Consider the following 18,432-nt stretch of genomic DNA (forward strand, 5'->3'; position numbering starts at 1 on the left):
AAAGGTCGCTGGCTTGAAACTCACCATCTCTGGCTTGAGACCAAGGTCACTGGCTTGAGCAAGGGGTCACTTGCTCTGCTGTAGCCCCCCAGTCAAGGCACCTACAAAATGCAATCAATGAACAACTAAGATGCTGCAACAAAGAGCTGATGCTTTTCATCTCTCTCCCTTTCTGTTTGTCCCTATCTGTCCCTCTCTCTGACTTTCTCTCTGTCAAGAAAAAAAGAATTATTTGAAAGGAAATGCAACAATATCTATAATTTGATCCTGATAGTATTGACATTTTTATTTTCATTTCAGGAATTAAAGATTCAACCTGTATTATAACCGTTGACTTTTAAATAATGTATTTAATTCTACCAAACATTTATTAAGCATCTACTAAGATGCTTTAAGATATTTAAGATACTGTTCTAGGTGTTGAAAATCCATAAATGATAAAGAATTGATTTCTGACTTTACAATACCTATTGTCTAATAGGAAGGAAAACCATGAACAAGTATATGTAATCCAACATGGAAAGAAATAAGTGATAAATGCAATATTAAATAAAGTATTGTGTTCAGGAAAACAATAGAAGAGGATAATTAATCCTGACTTAGATATTTATGAAGATACCAGTAACAAAAACCTTAAAGTAGAGTGGGGTTTCTGTAGACGTGAAGATGGTAGGAACTCTGCATAGGGAATAGTCTGAGCAGTGACTTCATATTAGCAGTGGTGCATGGCATGTAATCTGTTGTAGCTAGAGCCCAGTGTAAAAGAATACAGTGAGAGATATTTTAGTATAATTATGAAATTATTTTTTTCTTAAAATTATTTTAAAGGAACCACACCCTCCTAGATTATCAGCAGAGGAAGCAGAGCAGAAGCAGACCAAAACCGAGACATCAATCCTAAACCTATTTCAACACCTCCCTGAACTCAAGTCATTTTTTATAGAGGTAATATCCAACTGAGTAATAGTAAAGAGTTTTTTATATGAACTCTGTACACCTCAATAATCCTTTAATTCTTCAATGTATGGGGTTGATTATAATATTTAATCAAAAATAGTAAATAGTTCTGAGTTATCTGTTACTGGATTTTTATTGAAAGCTCTTGTTCACTATTGACTGGCAGTCTGAACCATTTCTCTTGCCCTTTTTCTAGTTTTCATTTTCCTAGGCTATATATACAATGAAGAAGAATAAATAATTTTATTAAAATTGCTTTTTGTGACATTTGAGATGATGAGTAGATGGAATCTAAAATAGCTCTTTATTATAATGTCTGATCGTGTATAAAATATGGCCCAATAAGTCAAATTGTTAATTGCTAATACCAGGAGTAGTCAAGTAAAAAAAGATAGTTAATGCTGTCTGACCAGGTGGTGATGCAGTGGATAGAGTGACGACCTGGGATGCTGAGGACCCAGGGTCAAAACCCCAAGGTCTCCGGCTTGAACACAGGGTCGCTGGCTTGAGCAAGGGGTCACTGGCTCAGCTGGAGCCCCCACCTCCGTGAAGGCACTCATGAGAAAGCGATCAGTGAACAACTCAAGTGCCACAATGACGAGTTGATGCTTCTTACCTCTCTCCCTTCCTGTCAAGTTTCTCTCTTCCTTTAAAAAAAAAAGTTTAAATGTTTAAATATGCATACTGACTTCCTTTGAATCTTTGAATGATTCAGAATGTATATATGAAATGCATTTATACCTATTTATTTGGTTAGAACAGATAATAGTAACTTTTAGCAAAAATAGTTAGTATGCATAGGCCCTGGCCATTTGGCTCAGTGGTAGAGAGTCGGCCTGGCATGTGAATGTCCCAGGTTTGATCCGCAGTCAGGGCACACAGGGAAGTGCCCATCTGCTTCTATACACACACACACCCACCACCACCACCACCCACTCTACCTCCTGCTTCTCTCTCTCTTCTCCTCCCCTCCTGCAGCCAAGACTCGATTAGAGTGATTTAGACCAGGGCGCTAAGGATGGCTCCATGGCCTCTGCCTCAGGCACTAAAATGGCTCCAGTTGCAACAGAGCAAGGGCCACAGATGGGCAGAGCATCGCCCCCTAGTGGGCTTGGCTGTTGGATTCCGGTCAGGGTGCATGCAGTAGTCTGTTTCTGCCTCCCTTCCTCTCACTAAGAAAAAAAGTAAGAATAGTTTGGAGATGTATATAGAAAAAGCAGTAACTCTCATCGAAAGTAGCAGAGGTTGGTATACTTTTACTTAAAGGGCCATGTAGTAAACATTTTGGACTTTGTGGTTCAAAGACAAAGTCAAGAATATTATGTATATATGTGTGTGTGCATATATAAATATAATATATACACATATATAACTTTTTTTAAATGTAAAATTATTCTTAGCTTACAAAACAGGTAGTAGGCTGGATTTGTCCTGTAGGCCTAGTTTGTCAAATTCTGCATTAGAGAGCATCACTGTGATGTGTTTCTCAGGTTCAACATCATGGGAAATATTTACAGAATTTTTTGATCTTACTGTAAAATTTTTTATAAGAGTGTATGAATTGTAGCTTTATACTGAATTTTAGTCAGGTAAACAATGTTATAGTAAGCTCCATAATATTTTAATATAAATCTTTTTTCACATGTTTGTGAAGAACATTTCAAAATTAATCTTTGTCACTTTTTCTAAATGCATGTTTCTTGAGATAGTGATTTAACGTTCAACAATATAAACTCTAAAAACTGGTTGTTCTCCAAAAGTATTGCAGTCAGGTACCTGGAACAAATAGAAAAAAAAGCTTAAACGGCCTAGCGTGCGTGCGGAGGACCCGGGTTCGATTCCCGGCCAGGGCACACAGGAGAAGCGCCCATTTGCTACTCCACCCCTCCCCCTCTCCTTCCTCTCTGTCTCTCTTCCCCTCCCGCAGCCAAGGCTCCATTGGAGCAAAGATGGCCCGGGCGCTGGGGATGGCTCTGTGGCCTCTGCCCCAGGCGCTAGAGTGGCTCTAGTCGCAACATGGCGACGCCCAGGATGGGCAGAGCATCGCCCCCTGGTGGGCAGAGCGTCACCCCATGGTGGGCGTGCCGGGTGGATCCCGGTCGAGCGCATGCAGGAGTCTGTCTGACTGTCTCTCCCTGTTTCCAGCTTCAGAAAAATGAAAAGAAAAAAAAAATGCTTAAAAATAGTGACTAATTTCTATGATGTGTTCTGGTTTCCAAGACCACCCCCAGGTTCGTTGATTTTCTAGAAGGATTCACAGATTCAACATACCGTTGTTTTCACAGCTAAGATTGATCTCAGTGAGAAGATGCAAAGCAACATCAGCTAAAGGCAAAGGCATAGGGGGCAAAGTTCTGGGGAAACCGGCTACCAGAGTCTTCTCCAGTGGTATCACACAGGATATGCTTATTTCTCCCAGTAATGAGCTGCATAAATATGTTTTTGTCTACCATGGAAGCTCATTAGAGACCCAGCCCCCAAGGTGTTTATTCAGGTTTAGTTGCGTAGGTCCCCTCTGCATACCATGCCTAAATTTCATCCTCTCAGGAGGAAAGCTGGTGTTCAGCGTGAACCATATTCTTTGTACAGGTAGTGTAGGCACAGTGAGCCACCCTCATCATTGAGGACAAACTTCAAATCAATGGAAGGCACTCTTTGTCCGCCAAGTTCTTAGAAGGCAGCAAAGGACCAGCCTTGCATGCAGGCTCAGTCCTGCTATGTTAACTCTTTACTACATGTAGGGTAACCCATAACACCCTATTTAACCATAATCTGATGGACATGTAATACTATATTTGTTATGTAATGCTGATAAAATTAAAATATAAAAAATATAAAATTTATATCATAGCTAATCATTTGTGACTTCATATGGTTTATAATTCATTATTTAGTTCATATAAAGCTTGTAGAATAGCACCTGGCACATAGTACATATATATAAATACCAATGATGTTAGGTTATAATTTTCCTAACAAAACATTAGGTAACCTGACCAGGCGGTGGCACAGCGGATACAGCGTCAAAGTAGACGCAAAGGACCCAGGTTCAAAACTCTGAGGTCATGGACTTGAGTGCGGTCTTATCTGGTTTGAGCAAGGCTCACCAGCTTGATCCCAAGGTCACTGGCTTGAGCAAGGGGTCACTCACTCCTCTGTGGCCCCCAAGTCAAGGCACATATGAAAAAGCAATCAATGAACAACTAAGATGCCTCAATGAAGAATTGATGCTTCTCATCTCTTCCCCTTGCTGTCTGTTCCTATCTATCCCTCTCTGTCTCTGTCATACACACACACACACACACACACACACACACACACACACACACACACAATGTTAGATATATTTTATGAACTATTATCATATCAACAGTCTTAGTTCTAATCACTGTTCTTCACCTTGGAATAAGCTAATGGGAGATGTTTTCTGAGGACTGTCTTTATTTTCTCGTTCTATTGTAGCTTTCAGGGATGGCTCAGTTAATGGAATCGATTTTTTTTTAAAGAAGCCCAAAAGGAAATTTCTTTAAAATATAACCAGTTTTGTCTGACCAGGCAGTGGCACAGTGGATAGAGCATCGGACTGGGATGCTGAGGACCCAGGTTCAAGACCCTGAGGTCGCCAGCTTGAACATGGGCTCATCTGGTTTGAGCAAAAGCTCACCAGCTTGGACCCAAGGTTGCTGGATCGAGCAAGGGGTTACTCAGTCTGCTGAAGGCCTGAGGTCAAGGCACATATGAGAAAGCAGTCAATGAACAACTAAGGTGTCGCAATGTGCAATGAAAAACTAATAATTGATGCTTCTCATCTCTCTGTTCCTGTCTGTCTGTCCCTCTCTATCCCTCTCTCTGACTCTCTCTCTGTCTCTGTAAAAAAAAAAAAATATATATATATATATAGTATATATAATATATGTATATATAATATATGTGTATATATATATAACAAGTTTTCTCATTTGACTTTTATATGGTCTATATTTTTCTACTTTATATTCATGTCAGTGTGGCTAGTGAATTGGAAAGATCCTAAATAATTAATGCTCCTTGACATTTACATTTCTTTTAATAACAGAGTAGTGGAATAGGAGGTGATGGGTTTCAGAAGTTTCAAATACGCCGTTCAAACATGGTGTGTAATTTGTTTTCTACATTTTAAATTAAATGATGATGTGTTTTTATGGAATAAAATGCTATAACATATGGTTTGCTCTTGTTTAAAAAAATACAAATTTTCAGTAGTTTTTGACTAACAAAGATAAGCAGAATCTGCCACTAAACCTCTGTCTTTTGTTTTATAGGGAATTAGTGATGGTGTTCCACTAATAATGGCCATTATCCCCAAAAATCAGTCTCGTTCTTTTATGTCTCAAGGCAGTCCAGAGTTACTGGTAAGTTGATTTATAATTTTTCACACTGCCATACCAAAAAAAATGAGAAAATAAAAAACTGTTTAAGCCATTTAAAAAAATATAGTGAAAAATTTTATAGAATTTGACCAAGTATAAAAATGTGTTTTCCATTTACACAGGTTTTAATTTAAGTAGTTAGTGTAATTTGTTTATTTATTATTTTATTATTTATTTATTTAGTGACAGACAGAGATTGAGAGAGGGACAGATAGGGACAGACAGACAGGAAGGGAGAAAGATGAGAAGCATCCATTCTTTATTGTAGCACCTTAGTTTCTTACATGTGCCTTGACAGGGGTTGAGGGGTTCAGCAGAGGGACTATGACTAAGAAGGGATATTTTAACAATTCATAAGTTTTACTTCTGATTCATGTTCTAAGTGATATAGATCATATTTTAGGGTAAGACTTGGCCCTTAATTATTTCTGACTGCCAACTAATACCTGCTAATAAACTGAGAAATTATGAGGAAAATAATCTCTCTAAAGAAAGATACGCCTGACCAGGCGGTGGCGCAGTAGATAGAGCATCGGACTGGGATGCATATGACCCAGGTTCAAGACCACAGGTCGCCAGCTTGAGTGTGGGCTCATCTGGTTTGAACAAAGCTCACCAGCTTGGACCCAAGGCAGCTGGCTCGAGCAAGGGGTTACTCGGTCTGCAGAAGGCCCGCGGTCAAGGCACATATGAGAAAGCAATCAATGAATAAGTAAGGTGTCACAACCAAAAACAAATGATTGATCCTTCTCATCTCTCTCCATTTCTGTCTGTCTGTCCCTGTCTATTCCTCTCTCTGATCCTCTGTCTCTGTAAAAAAAAAAAAAGAAGGATACAATGGACTTTTCTTGAAATAAATAACTTTTTCCATTTAAATTATTTTAGACTTTCTTAATAAGTTTCACGTTTTAAGTACACAATGCTGCGTCTTTCCCTAAATGAGAGTGCTAACATCATGTGAGCATTTTGTTATTCTCTATTGCTTTTTTAAATCTTTCATTTAATTTTCATCTTTATATATTTGTTTCTAGGTAACAGTAAGCATGAATTATGTTATTGGAACCCATGGATGGCTGCCTTATGACAGAAGCATTTCTAATTACTTTACATTCATCAAGGATCAAACTGTGACAAATCCAAAGTAAGTAAATGAACATTTAAAGCAAATTATGTATAGTACCTTATTGCCACGAAAAACAACTAGATTGATTGATTGGTTTATTCATTTTTGAAAGTAATACCGTAGACATTCAGATTTTCTTTTCTCCTTTGGTCTTTTCTTTCTTCCTTTCCTATTTTCCTCCCTCTTTTCTTCCTTTTTTTCCTTCCCAATATGATATTGGCCTAATGACAAAGTTTCTTTTATACTAATTGTCGGCAAACCGCGGCTCACGAGCCATATGCGGCTCTTTGGCCCCTTGAGTGTGGCTCTTCCACATAATACCACGTGCGGACACTACCTCGATAAGGAATGTACCTACCTATATAGTTTAAGTTTAAAAAATTTGGCTCTCAAAAGAAATTTCAATCGTTGTATTGTTGATATTTGGCTCTGTTGACTAATGAGTTTGCCAACCACTGTATTATACCATTATAAAAGCAAAAATTATTAGGAATAGTTTTTAGGCTTAATTTTATCTTTATTTTACAATAATATCTACAGTTATGATTCAATGTTTTTATTTAATAAGACTTAATATTTACCTTAGTTATCTTTTAAAATATCCAAAGGTTACATTCTAAATTCAGGTGATATTTTGCTTACTCTTGAGTTGTTATAGCTATTTGTTTATTAGGGCAATGTCCTTTTTTTTTTTTTTTTTTTTTCTGAAGTTAGAAGCAGGGAAGCAGCCAGGCAGACTCCTGCATACGCTGGACCAAGATCCGCCCATCTGCAGCATTGCTCCTTTGCGGCTGGCGCCATTCTAGCACCTGAGGCAGAGGCCATGGAGCCATCCCCAGCGCCCGGGCCAACTTTGCTCCAATGGAGCCTTGGCTGCAGGAGGGGGAGAGAGAGACAGAAAGGAAGAAGAGGGGGAGGGGTGGAGAAGCAGATGGGCGCATCTCCTGTGTGCCCTGAGCGGGAATTGAATTCGGGACTTCCACTTGCCGGGCCGATGCTCTACTGCTGAGCCAGCAGGCCAGGGCCCGTCCTTTCCTTTTTATCCCGTGTAGAGACTTAGTACTATTGTGTTTTGCACAAAGCACACCTTCAGCAAACTAACATTGAATAATAAAGGTCTGTAGCTGAAGTGTCTGAGTCGGCCCTCGTTTTCTGTAACACATACTGAAGTATAATCACTTCTTTGTGTCTTTTGCAGAATTTAGATTAGCTAAGTGCACAGGTATTTTAGTGGGAAGCAGGAGAAGCCCATATACTTTCTTTGGTTGAAATGGAAAATCATCTTCATGGGTATTGTTAGGTACACATTTATCTGCCTGTGTCGTAGATCCCTAGCTTCAGTTTATTGCCGACTTTCCTGGTCCTGTTATATACTGTCTTTTCTTTATACAGGGTGGACAAAAGTAGGTTTGCAGTTTACAAATAAAGACAGAGTTTATTCTTGTATTATTGTTTATCCGATATTATGTATTGCAACTGTAAACCTACTTTTGCCCACCCCATACTGTGTGGCCTCTAGTTAGAGAATTGATAGTCTTACTAATTAGCTTTGAGAAAGCAAGATTTAAATCTTTAACCAATCTCAATTTCTTTATGCTTAAGCCCTGAGACTTTGTTATATAAAACATTTTATGAAAATTATAATAAAGTACAATCAATGTATTTTCTGAAAGACTTTATCATTTATTAGACATTTCAAATTGAAGGTTTAACAGCCTTATATTTTATTTCCTTTTAGAGATGTTAGAACATGGTTAAGTGTAAGTGACCTTTGAAGGAAAAGTCTAATATTTAATTGTGTTTACAGAACGCAGCGTAGTCTGAATGGTCCTTTTGCTCCAGGGCTGGAGATCACTTCTAAGCTATTTATAGTATCACATGATGCGAAGTTGCTTTTCAGTGCTGGACACTGGGATAATAGCATTCAAGTGATGTCACTTACAAAAGGCAAAATTATTTCACACAACATCAGACATATGGGTAAGCATTAACTTTTTTTCCCTCCAAAACAGAAAAATTTATCTGTTTTTCCTATCTATAAATGTAGTTCATACTCCTTGAAGTAAAAAACATTACATTCTACCTTTGAAGCTGGTGAACTTTTAGATAGAGCGGTGTTACGACTATTATATGCCTTAAGAGGGCCCAATATATTTTGGTTATATTAAGCACCATATAAATTAAATATAGTTTTATAATGTCTTAAAGATGATAGGCTAAGTCTTTTTTTTTTTTTTTAGATTTTACTTATTATTTTTAGAGAGAGGAGAGCAAAAGAGAGATGAGGGGAGGAGCAGGAAGCATCAACTCCCATATGTGCCTTGACCAGTCAAGCCCAGGGTTTCAAACTGGCAGCCTTAGTGTTCCAGGTCTGTACTTTACTCACTGCGCCACCACAGGTCAGGCAGGCTAAGTCGCTAAGTCTTTTTTAAGAAAATTGATTGATAGAACCTGACCAGACGGTGCAGTGGATAGAGCGTTGGACTGGGACGCAGATGACCCAGGTTCAAAACCTCGAGATAGCAGGCTTCTCTGTCTTGAGCACAGGCTTATCTGGCTTGAGCACGGGCTCACCATCTTGAGTATGGGGTCACTGGCTTGAGTGTGGGATCATAGACATGACCCCATGGTCGCTGGCTTGAAGCCCAAGTTGGCTGGCTTAAGCAAGGGGTCATTCGCTCTTCTGTAGTCCCATAGTCAAGGCACAAAAGAGAAAACAATCAGTGAAAAACTAAGATGCTGAAACAAAGAATTGATTCTTCTCATCTCTCTGCCTTGCTGTCTGTCCCTATCTGTCCCCTCTCTCTGTCACATACACACACAAAATTGGTTGATAGCAAAATGGTAAAAAAAAAAATCTGTCATAGTTGCATAACTCATCAACTGTCCTAGTTTGTTAATAGTAAAACATGAAAGAGGTAAAATTGTTAAATGTTCTTTAACCTGGTACTTCTTAGTGTCTCAGTCTTTAATATAGAAGAAAACAAGTAGAGATTTCCCTAACAGATCTAACAGGAAAGGGAATGGAGTCTGCTACTAATTCTGTACCAGTGACTTCTAGGATGTCACTTCACTCAGGTTGTTACAATTTAGGAAAAATGTATTTTAAATTTACGGTGTGATATGTACTATGTTGGTTAAGATTCCACATTATATTAGGATTGCAGTTCCCCAGTGGGAGTAGAAAGTGAATGAGATGAGAGAGCAGAGAAGTATGTGAGAATATACTGACTTCGTTTTAGGCTGCCAGACCTCCTGCCAGGTGTCTGACAGGCATTCCCTCTCCCCATGCCTACACTCTACCCTCAAAGAGTGGTGGCCTCAGAGAAAGCTCTCTTCTGTGACTTTAATACTGCTACTTTTCGGTCACTCTTTACCGATGCTTTTCCAATGCCAATCCTATATTTCTCTCTGTAAGAACTGATTTAGTAATAGTTTGAGCATAAACTAAATTTACACTGTTTTGTTCCAACAAAACCAAACTATTTTATTAAATTTTTTTCCCCTTACAGATATTGTGACCTGTTTAGCTACAGATTACTGTGGAATACATTTGATTTCGGGTTCCAGAGATACTACATGTATGATATGGCAAATAACACAACAGGTAGTTGTACATTTAAATACTCTGTTTAGATCAGAGATTCACCCCGGGGATACTGTTGCGATGTTCTCATAGAATAGTGAATTGTTGTCTGGCATCGAATGAATTATCATTTGAGCTCCTTTGCATTCTTTTACCCCCATTCTGTCCTGTCCCCAATCACCAAATTTCTCCCTATGTTTATTGTCTGATGCTTGACATTTTAATCCACTATTACTTTCCAAAACCCCTCCTTGTTAACCTCTTCCAGGAAGAGTTATTTTTCTTTCCTATCAACATAATATTCTTATTTTCCTTTCAGTGGGACTACTATAGAAATTATAGATTTGTAATTTTTATCAACTGTATTGTACTCTCATATAATGTTGGTTCAAGGAAGTATCTTTTGTATTTATAGCTTCTGGATTTTTTCCTTAATGGGCTTTCTCCACTCCAAATTTATAAAAATATTAACTAAAAATCCTCTTATAATACTTTTTGTTTTATTGCTTTATATTTTAATCTTTAATTCACTGGTAATTAATTATTCTATGTTGTATAATATATACAATATATGAACATATTTTATGATCTATATATTCTGTATTTTATATGATTCTATAACAATTTTGACTGTAAAATACATGATTTTGTTTACATGTGAGCAGAAGGTCATTTATGACAGCATAAATGTTACCCACTAAATTGGACCTTTTTCTAGATTACTCATTCTTTTACATTATCTATTTCTGGTCAACACCAAAGTGTTTTCATTTTAGTAATTTAATATTTGGTAAGGCAAATACCCCCTCACTGTATATTCTTTTTTAAAAAATATTCTCAGCCATTTATATGAGTTTTTATTCTCCCATATAAATTTTTATTTATTTTATTTAAGATTTAAAATGTTTTGCCTGACCAGGCAGTGGTGCAGTGGATAGAGCGTCGGACTGGGCTGTGGAGGACCCAGATTCGAGACCCCGAGGTCGCCAGCTTGAGTGCGGGCTCATCTGGTTTGAACAAAAGCTCACCAACTTGAGCCCAAAGTCACCGGCTCTAGCAAGGGGTTACTCGATCTGCTGAAGGCCTGCAGTCAAGGCACATATGAGAAAGCAATCAATGAACAACTAAGGTGTTGCAAGGCGCAACGAAAAACTAATGATTGATGCTTCTCATCTCTCCGTTCCTGTCTGTCTATCCCTCTCTCTGACTCTCTCTCTCTGTAAAAAAAAAAGAAAAAAAAATTTTTAAATGTTTTTTCTAGCTTTATTACTGTATAATTGACATATAACGTTATGTAAATTTAAGGTGTACAGTGTGATAATATGATACACTTATGTATTGCAAAATGATTATGTTATGTGATAGAGGTGTTAACTTACTCTTCCATATAAGCTTTAAAAATATTTGGGCCCTGGCCTGTTGGCTCAGTGGTAGAGTGTCTGCCCGGCATGTGGAAGTCCCGGGTTGGATTCCTGGTCAGAACACACAGGGGGAGCAACTATCTGCTTCTCCACTCCTCCCCCTTCTCTCTCTGTCTCTATTCGTCCCTCACAGCCATGGCTGGTTTGGCTCAGGCGCTGAGGATTGCTCCATGGCCTCGCCTCAGGCACTAAAAAATGACTTCTGTTGCAATGGAGCAAGGGCCCCCTAGTGAGCTTGCCAGGTAGATCCCTGTCAGGATGCATGCAGGCACCTCTTTCTGCCTCCCCTTCTCTCACTAAAATGAAAAAAAGATAAAGAAAAAATAATATTTGAACTATATCCTCCTTAAAACACTCCAGTTTAGTTTTAATATAATCATATTCAATTTTGTGTTATTTGGTTTGTGTTGACATTTTTATAATTATCCTTATCCAGAAATGTCATATCATATTTGTTTCACGTCCTTCAATAATTTTTTAAATTTTATTGTATTTATTTTCTTCTTTTTCAAGTGAGAAGAGGGGAAAGAGAGAGATAGGCTGCCTCATGAGTCTACACTGGGATCCTCCTGGCAAACACCACCCCCCACTCCCCCCACCCCACCCCCGTCTAGGACCAGTGTTCTGCCACACATCTTGAGCCATGCTCCCACTGAGCTCTATTTTTAGCACCCAAGGGGGTTCCACGGAGCCATCCTCAGAGCCCTGGGCTGATGCCCTTGAATCAGTCAAGCCATGGCTGCAGGAGGGGAAGAGAGAGAGAGAGAGAGATAAGGGGGAGGGGATGGGGCAGAGAAGCAGATGGTCACTTCCGTTTGTCCTGACTGGGAATCAAATCCTGGACATCCATGTTCCAGGCCCATGCTCTACCACTGAGCCAACCAGCTAGGGCCAAAGTTTTGATAATATTTTTAAATTTAGGTTCTGTACTTCTATATATTTACTTCTTTTAAAAATATTTATTGATTTTTAGATAGAGAGGGAGGGAGAGAATCAGAGAGAGAAAAAAAGAGAGAAACATCAATTTGTTCTATTTATTCGTGTTGTGATTGGTTGATTCTTGTATGCACCCTGACAGTAACAAACCCACAACCTTGCCATATTGGGATGACACTTTAACCAACTGAGCTTCTCGGCCAGGGCCTATATTTACTTCTAATTATCATATTCATATTACTATTCTGGTGGGATTTTTAGAATCTTTTTTTGTGTGACAGGGACAGAGAGAGAGAGAGAGAGAGAGGTACAGATTGGGACAGACAGGAAGGGAGAGGGATGAGAAGCATCAATCTTCGTTGAGGTTCCTTAGTTGTTCATTGATTGCTTTCTCATATGTGCCTTGGCTGAGGGGCTACAGCAGAGCAAGTGACCCCTTGCTCAAGCCAGTGACCTTGGGCTCAAGCTGGTGAGCGTTGCTCAAACCAGATGAGCCCACGCTCAAGCCCGCGACCTCGGAGTTTCAAACCTGGGTCCTCTGCATCCCAGTCTGGTGCTCTATCTACTGGGCCACCATCTGGTCAGGCCATAATCACTTTTATTTCTAATCACTATTATTGAAAAAGCTTTTAATTTCTGTACATTTATTTGTAACTAATTGTTTCACCAAATCCTTTTACCCAGATATCATAATTACTGGTATTTCTTGGCTTTTTTGATAATGAGATGATCTGAAAATAAAGGTTTTTTTAAAAAGCTTCTCCAATATACTAATTATTTCATTTTCTTATCCTATTATATTATTAGCTAATATAGTAAGGTAAGAAAATTAACAGTGAGCTTCCCTGTCTTTTTTTTGTGGGTGTGTGACAAAGTCAGAGACAGAGAGGGATGGATAGGGACAGACAGACAGGAAGAGATAGAGATGAGAAGCATCAGTTCTTCATTGCAGCACCTTAGTTGTTCATTGATTGCTTTCTCGTATGTGCCTTAACCAGGGGGCTACAGCAGAGCAAGTGACCCCTTGCTCAAGTCAGCGACCTTGGGCTTCAAGTCAGCGATCATGGGGTCATGTCTATAATCCCATGCTCAAGCGTGCTTTAGAAGTCACACAAGTCAGCATATAATTGATGTCCCTGGAATTAGGTATTCTAATAAATGAGAAATATACAGAAAGCTTCTTTGAAGTAAAGGGAGAATAAATCTGTAGATGAAAAGGGCAAGCACTGTACCTATTAGTCCAAAATAATCAATTTTGAAAATATTGATAGTTTTTGAGCTACCAAAAATGGAGAATTATTTGAGAACCCAAGAAGAAACAAGAATGAGTAGTGTAAACAGAAATCAGTGGTAGGAACTAGTCGCAATGTTAATATGCAATTAGACAGTTTAAATACAGCATAAACCTTTAATAAAAAGTAGCCTACAAGAAAATTAACTTTGCTTTTCTTTTTTAATACTAGGGAGGCGTTCCTGTGGGCCTAGCATCTAAACCCTTTCAGATTCTGTACGGACACACTGATGAGGTGTTAAGTGTTGGCATCAGCACTGAGCTAGACATGGCAGTGTCAGGATCAAGGGTAAGATTTTTTTAAATGCTTATTTTTTCTATAAATTTAGAAGCAATATTTATATTTAAATTTTATGTAGGGGAATTGATAAACTAAAGAAATTTTATACTATGTAGGACTTTGCAAAAGTAGAGAAATGTAGAAAGAACAAAATTAAAGGGTCAATTCTGTTTTGGAAATTTACTGGTCTTATCAGTTAAGAGTAGTCAGCCACTTTATGAAGTAAAATACTATGTGAAATTTTAAGTTTGGAATTTTTTTAAGGTACATATATGTTCTTTGTGGAGTAATCATTTTCAGTTTCTTCCCCACATTTTTTTATCCAGCCCACTTTAGTTTCTATTTTGGTTTTCTTTGTCTTTTTCATTCTCTAATATTTTCTGCGTGTAGGACGGCACTGTGATTATACATAGTGTTCAGAAAGGTCAGTACATGAGGACTTTACGGCCACCCTGTGAGAGTTCTCTGCTCCTGACCATTCCCAATTTGGCTATATCTTGGGAAGGACATATTGTCATCTACTCCAGCATTGAAGAAAAGTCCACTCTCAAGGTATCTAACTTTTTCATGTAATTGGGCTATACTATTTATAAGCTTGTCTTTTCCTTCCTACGTTGTATAGATGAAGCATTTTGAGGAGGGAAAGAAAGGCATGTTTTAAAAGGAATGTTTTTCTTCTATCATTCAATTTATTCATTCTTTTCCATCACCTTACCCTATCACAATATTGACCTTCTGTTTGTATTTTATTTTTAGGGATATTATTGGCTTGTATTTGATTTCAAAAATAATTTCTAATTATGTGGGTCTTAATAAGCTTACATGAAAATCATAATACAATTAAATTCTTTTTGCACAGGCAGGGTATAAATAGTCAAGCCATGAATTTTATATGTTTACTTTGAGTGACAAAGCTTTTTAAAATTAAGAGAATCTGTTTTTGTTTTAAGAATGTAGAGGCTCTTTTGGACTGGAAGAGATTTTAATTCTTATGGAAGAGTAAGAGTTCTTATTTAATATTTATTTATTTGGCAATCTGATTTGAAATCACTTTAATATTATCTGCACAGTTTCTCTTTAAATATGTGTTTATTCCAACATTTTAAACCCAATAATTATTCTGTTAGAAGTTTTAATTAACAACATTAAAAGTGTTTTAAATTGAGACTATTAAAATTTTCTTCATCTAATCTTGCAGGATAAGAATGCATTGCATCTGTTTTCTGTAAATGGAAGGTATCTGGGGTCTCAAGTCCTGAAAGAACAAGTATCAGATATATGCGTAATTGGAGAACACATTGTCATAGGCAGTTTACAGGGTTTCCTGTCTATAAGAGATCTCCACAGGTAAATTATAAGAATGATTGATGTGTCGCTTTAAAAAGGTGGTAATATTTTCAGCCTACAGTGAAAATCAGCAATCTAAGATTTCTAATCTTTTGGTTTATCATTTATTATGAGCATGTCTTATTTGGCAACTATGAAAAAAAATGGGGAAGAGAATGTATTCCTGGATTAGTAAATGAAATTTAGATGCACATTTTTTAAATGTGTATTTTTCCACAATTTAAAACATTTTTTCTAATAGCCAGGAAGTGCCAACCCTGGATTATGGATTTGAAAATTTGTCCAATTACAGTTTGAATTTCTACAAACTAAAATTAAGGTTTAAAAAAAATATTTTTTAATTGTGGCAAAACAAATCAAAGTTTTTTGTGTTTTTTTTTGTATTTTTCTGAAGCTAGAAACGGGGAGAGACAGTCAGACAGACTCCCGCATGCGCCCGACCGGGATCCACCAGGCACGCCCACCAGGGGGTGACGCTCTGCCCACCAGGGGGCGATGCTCTGCCCCTCCCGGGGGAGGGGGGGGTCGCTCTGTTGCGACCAGAGCCACTCTAGCACCTGGGGCAGAGGCCAAGGAGCCATCCACAGTGCCCGGGCCATCTTTGCTCCAATGGAGCCTCGGTTGCGGAAGGGGAAGAGAGAGACAGAGAGGAAGGAGACGGGGAGAGGTGGAGAAGCAAATGGGCGCTTCTCCTGTGTGCCCTGGCTGGGAATCGAACCCAGGACCCCTGCACACCAGGCTGACGATCTACCACTGAGCCAACCGGCCAGGGCCACAAACCAAAGTATTTTTAAGGCCATTATATCTGCTAATGATTGAGTGGGGGGAGTAAAATTAGTGGAGTTTCTTGATTTTTTTAATGCAGTGAATGAGAAGGATGTTTGAATAGTGGTATATTTTAAGTTTCCTATATGCCCACATACATTCTTTTTTCTCTTTATAAAAAACTTGTGGCTTTTTTATATTTCTCAAACTATCGTAGCTTTTCCAAAAACTTTTTTTATAAATTATTTTCTGATCCAAGATATTTTATCTTATTGCATTCAATCTGAATCACTTCTATACGAACATCTTCTCTTTTCATATTTTTCTTCTTTAAACTCTAATTATAAAAGCTGTGGGCATTTTCCATAATGGTAGGTTATGTTTTATTTCACATTTTAAATATATATTATTTTTATTATATTTTGTATTCTGTTTATGTTTTATGTTATATCTTTTAAAACAGAGTAAATAGACCAATTTTATTGCCCCTTACACAGATACTTTTTGAGCTTTTGCCCTTTATATTTAACTTTAACTTGTTGTTAATCAACAGGATAAAAATTATTTAGTGAGAGTTCATATATATGGTTAGAAGAAAAACAGATGTTGAAAATAAAGAAAAGATCTATTAAGTATTTTAAGTATTGCTATAAATGTAGACCCTTGGGTGAGGCACTCAGATTTTCTGAACCTAAAGCCCACATCTGTAAAACTAGAATTCAGAACTAGATTATCATTAAGTTAATGTCCAGGTATAAAATTCTAAGAATCTGTTATATCATATATTCGTGTAATTTTGTGTTTTTTTGTTTTTCTCTTCTAGTTTGAATCTCAGCATCACCCCATTAGCCATGCGATTGCCTATTCACTGTATTTGTGTGACCAAAGAATACAGCCATATTCTTGTAGGATTAGAAGATGGCAAATTGATTGTAGTGGGTGTTGGCAAGCCAGCTGAGGTAAAGCCCAATTAAGAATTTCATTTTTTCTGACCAGGCGGTGGCCCAGTGGATAGAGCGTCCAACTGGGATGCGGAAGACCCAGGTTCGAGACCCCGAGGTTGCCAGCTTGAGCGCAGGCTCATCTGGTTTGAACAAAAGCTCACCAGCTTGAGCCCAAGGTTGCTGGCTCAAGCAAGAGGTTACTCAATCTACTGAAGGCCCACGGTCAAGGCACATATGAGAAAGCAGTCAATGAACAACTAAGGTGTTGCAGCCCGTGACAAAGAACTAATGATTGATGCTTCTCATCTCTCCATTCCTGTCTGTCTGTCCCTGTCTATCCCTCTCTCTTATTAAAAAAAAAAATATTAAAAAAAGAATTTCATTTTCTGCACTGTGGGGGATTCCTTTGGTTCTCCTTCATTCCAGCTGATTTAAAAATAATCTGTTATGGATACACAAATTTAAAAAATATTTTTCAAAGAGCAATAAATAAAAAGGGGTTAAAGTTAGTATTCAAGAGTGATACTTATGATAAAATTGAAAGCACACATTTGGCAGTTTCTATCTGTCACTCTATATGAATAAAACAGTTCTCTGTCTTTCCAAATCTGGACTCAAGACCACTTCTTAGATTTTTAGTACATAAAAGCCTCCATAAAAAATTAAATATAGACTCAAACAATAAAATGAATTTTTTTTTATATTAGGTTTATTTATAATCATTGCAAATTGGAAATAACTCAAATGTCTGTCAACAAAGAAGTAAATAAATTTAGGATAATTGTATAATGGAATACTTCCCAGCAACAATAGGAATGAACTCTTGAAACATGTAACAGCATAATATTAAAAATTATTATGCTTAGGAAAGAAGATAAACATAAAAGAGCACATACTGAATGATTCCATTTATTGAAGTTCAAGAACATGCAGTGATAAATCTGTATAAAGCTATATTTCAGCAAATACCCAGCATGACTGTATATCAGTTCTTTTGTAAAAGCATTATTTTTTTATTCAGAACTACAAATATCCCCATATAATGTCCTGATTCTCAATGAATTTCACATGATTATAAATTTATTTCCCAATAGTTCATCAATTTGTAAATATTCAGATATCATAAATCTAACTCTGTTCTTAAGAAAACTTAGGCCTGACCAGGCGGTGGCACAGTGGAGCATCGGACTGGGACGCAGAGGACCCGGGTTCGAGACCCTGAGGTTGCCAGCTTGAGCGCGGGCTCATCTGGTTTAAGCAAGGCTCACCAGCTTGAGCCCAAGGTCGCTGGCTCGAGCAAGGGGTCACTCAGTCTGCTGTAGCCTCCTGGTCAAGGAATATATGAGAAATCAATCAGTGGACAACTAAGGAAC

At 37.8% G+C, this 18,432-nt stretch overlaps 1 protein-coding gene across 8 annotated transcripts in view; it reads left to right on the plus strand.

Annotated features, from left to right (window-relative positions):
* NBEAL1 (neurobeachin like 1) overlaps nucleotides 1–18,432 on the plus strand; it is a 181,925-nt gene that overhangs the window by 153,146 nt on the left and 10,347 nt on the right. For all 8 annotated transcript variants that reach the window (XM_066279146.1, XM_066279151.1, XM_066279145.1 and 5 more), the window contains 9 exons: nucleotides 829–945; nucleotides 5,259–5,348; nucleotides 6,398–6,507; nucleotides 8,297–8,469; nucleotides 10,002–10,096; nucleotides 13,896–14,012; nucleotides 14,394–14,555; nucleotides 15,202–15,350; nucleotides 16,939–17,074. In XM_066279146.1, the coding sequence (XP_066135243.1) occupies nucleotides 829–945; nucleotides 5,259–5,348; nucleotides 6,398–6,507; nucleotides 8,297–8,469; nucleotides 10,002–10,096; nucleotides 13,896–14,012; nucleotides 14,394–14,555; nucleotides 15,202–15,350; nucleotides 16,939–17,074 (1,149 nt within the window). The remainder of the gene's footprint in view (nucleotides 1–828; nucleotides 946–5,258; nucleotides 5,349–6,397; nucleotides 6,508–8,296; nucleotides 8,470–10,001; nucleotides 10,097–13,895; nucleotides 14,013–14,393; nucleotides 14,556–15,201; nucleotides 15,351–16,938; nucleotides 17,075–18,432) is intronic.

This window comes from Saccopteryx bilineata, chromosome 5 (genome assembly GCF_036850765.1).
Source record: "Saccopteryx bilineata isolate mSacBil1 chromosome 5, mSacBil1_pri_phased_curated, whole genome shotgun sequence".
Lineage (NCBI taxonomy): Eukaryota > Metazoa > Chordata > Mammalia > Chiroptera > Emballonuridae > Saccopteryx > Saccopteryx bilineata.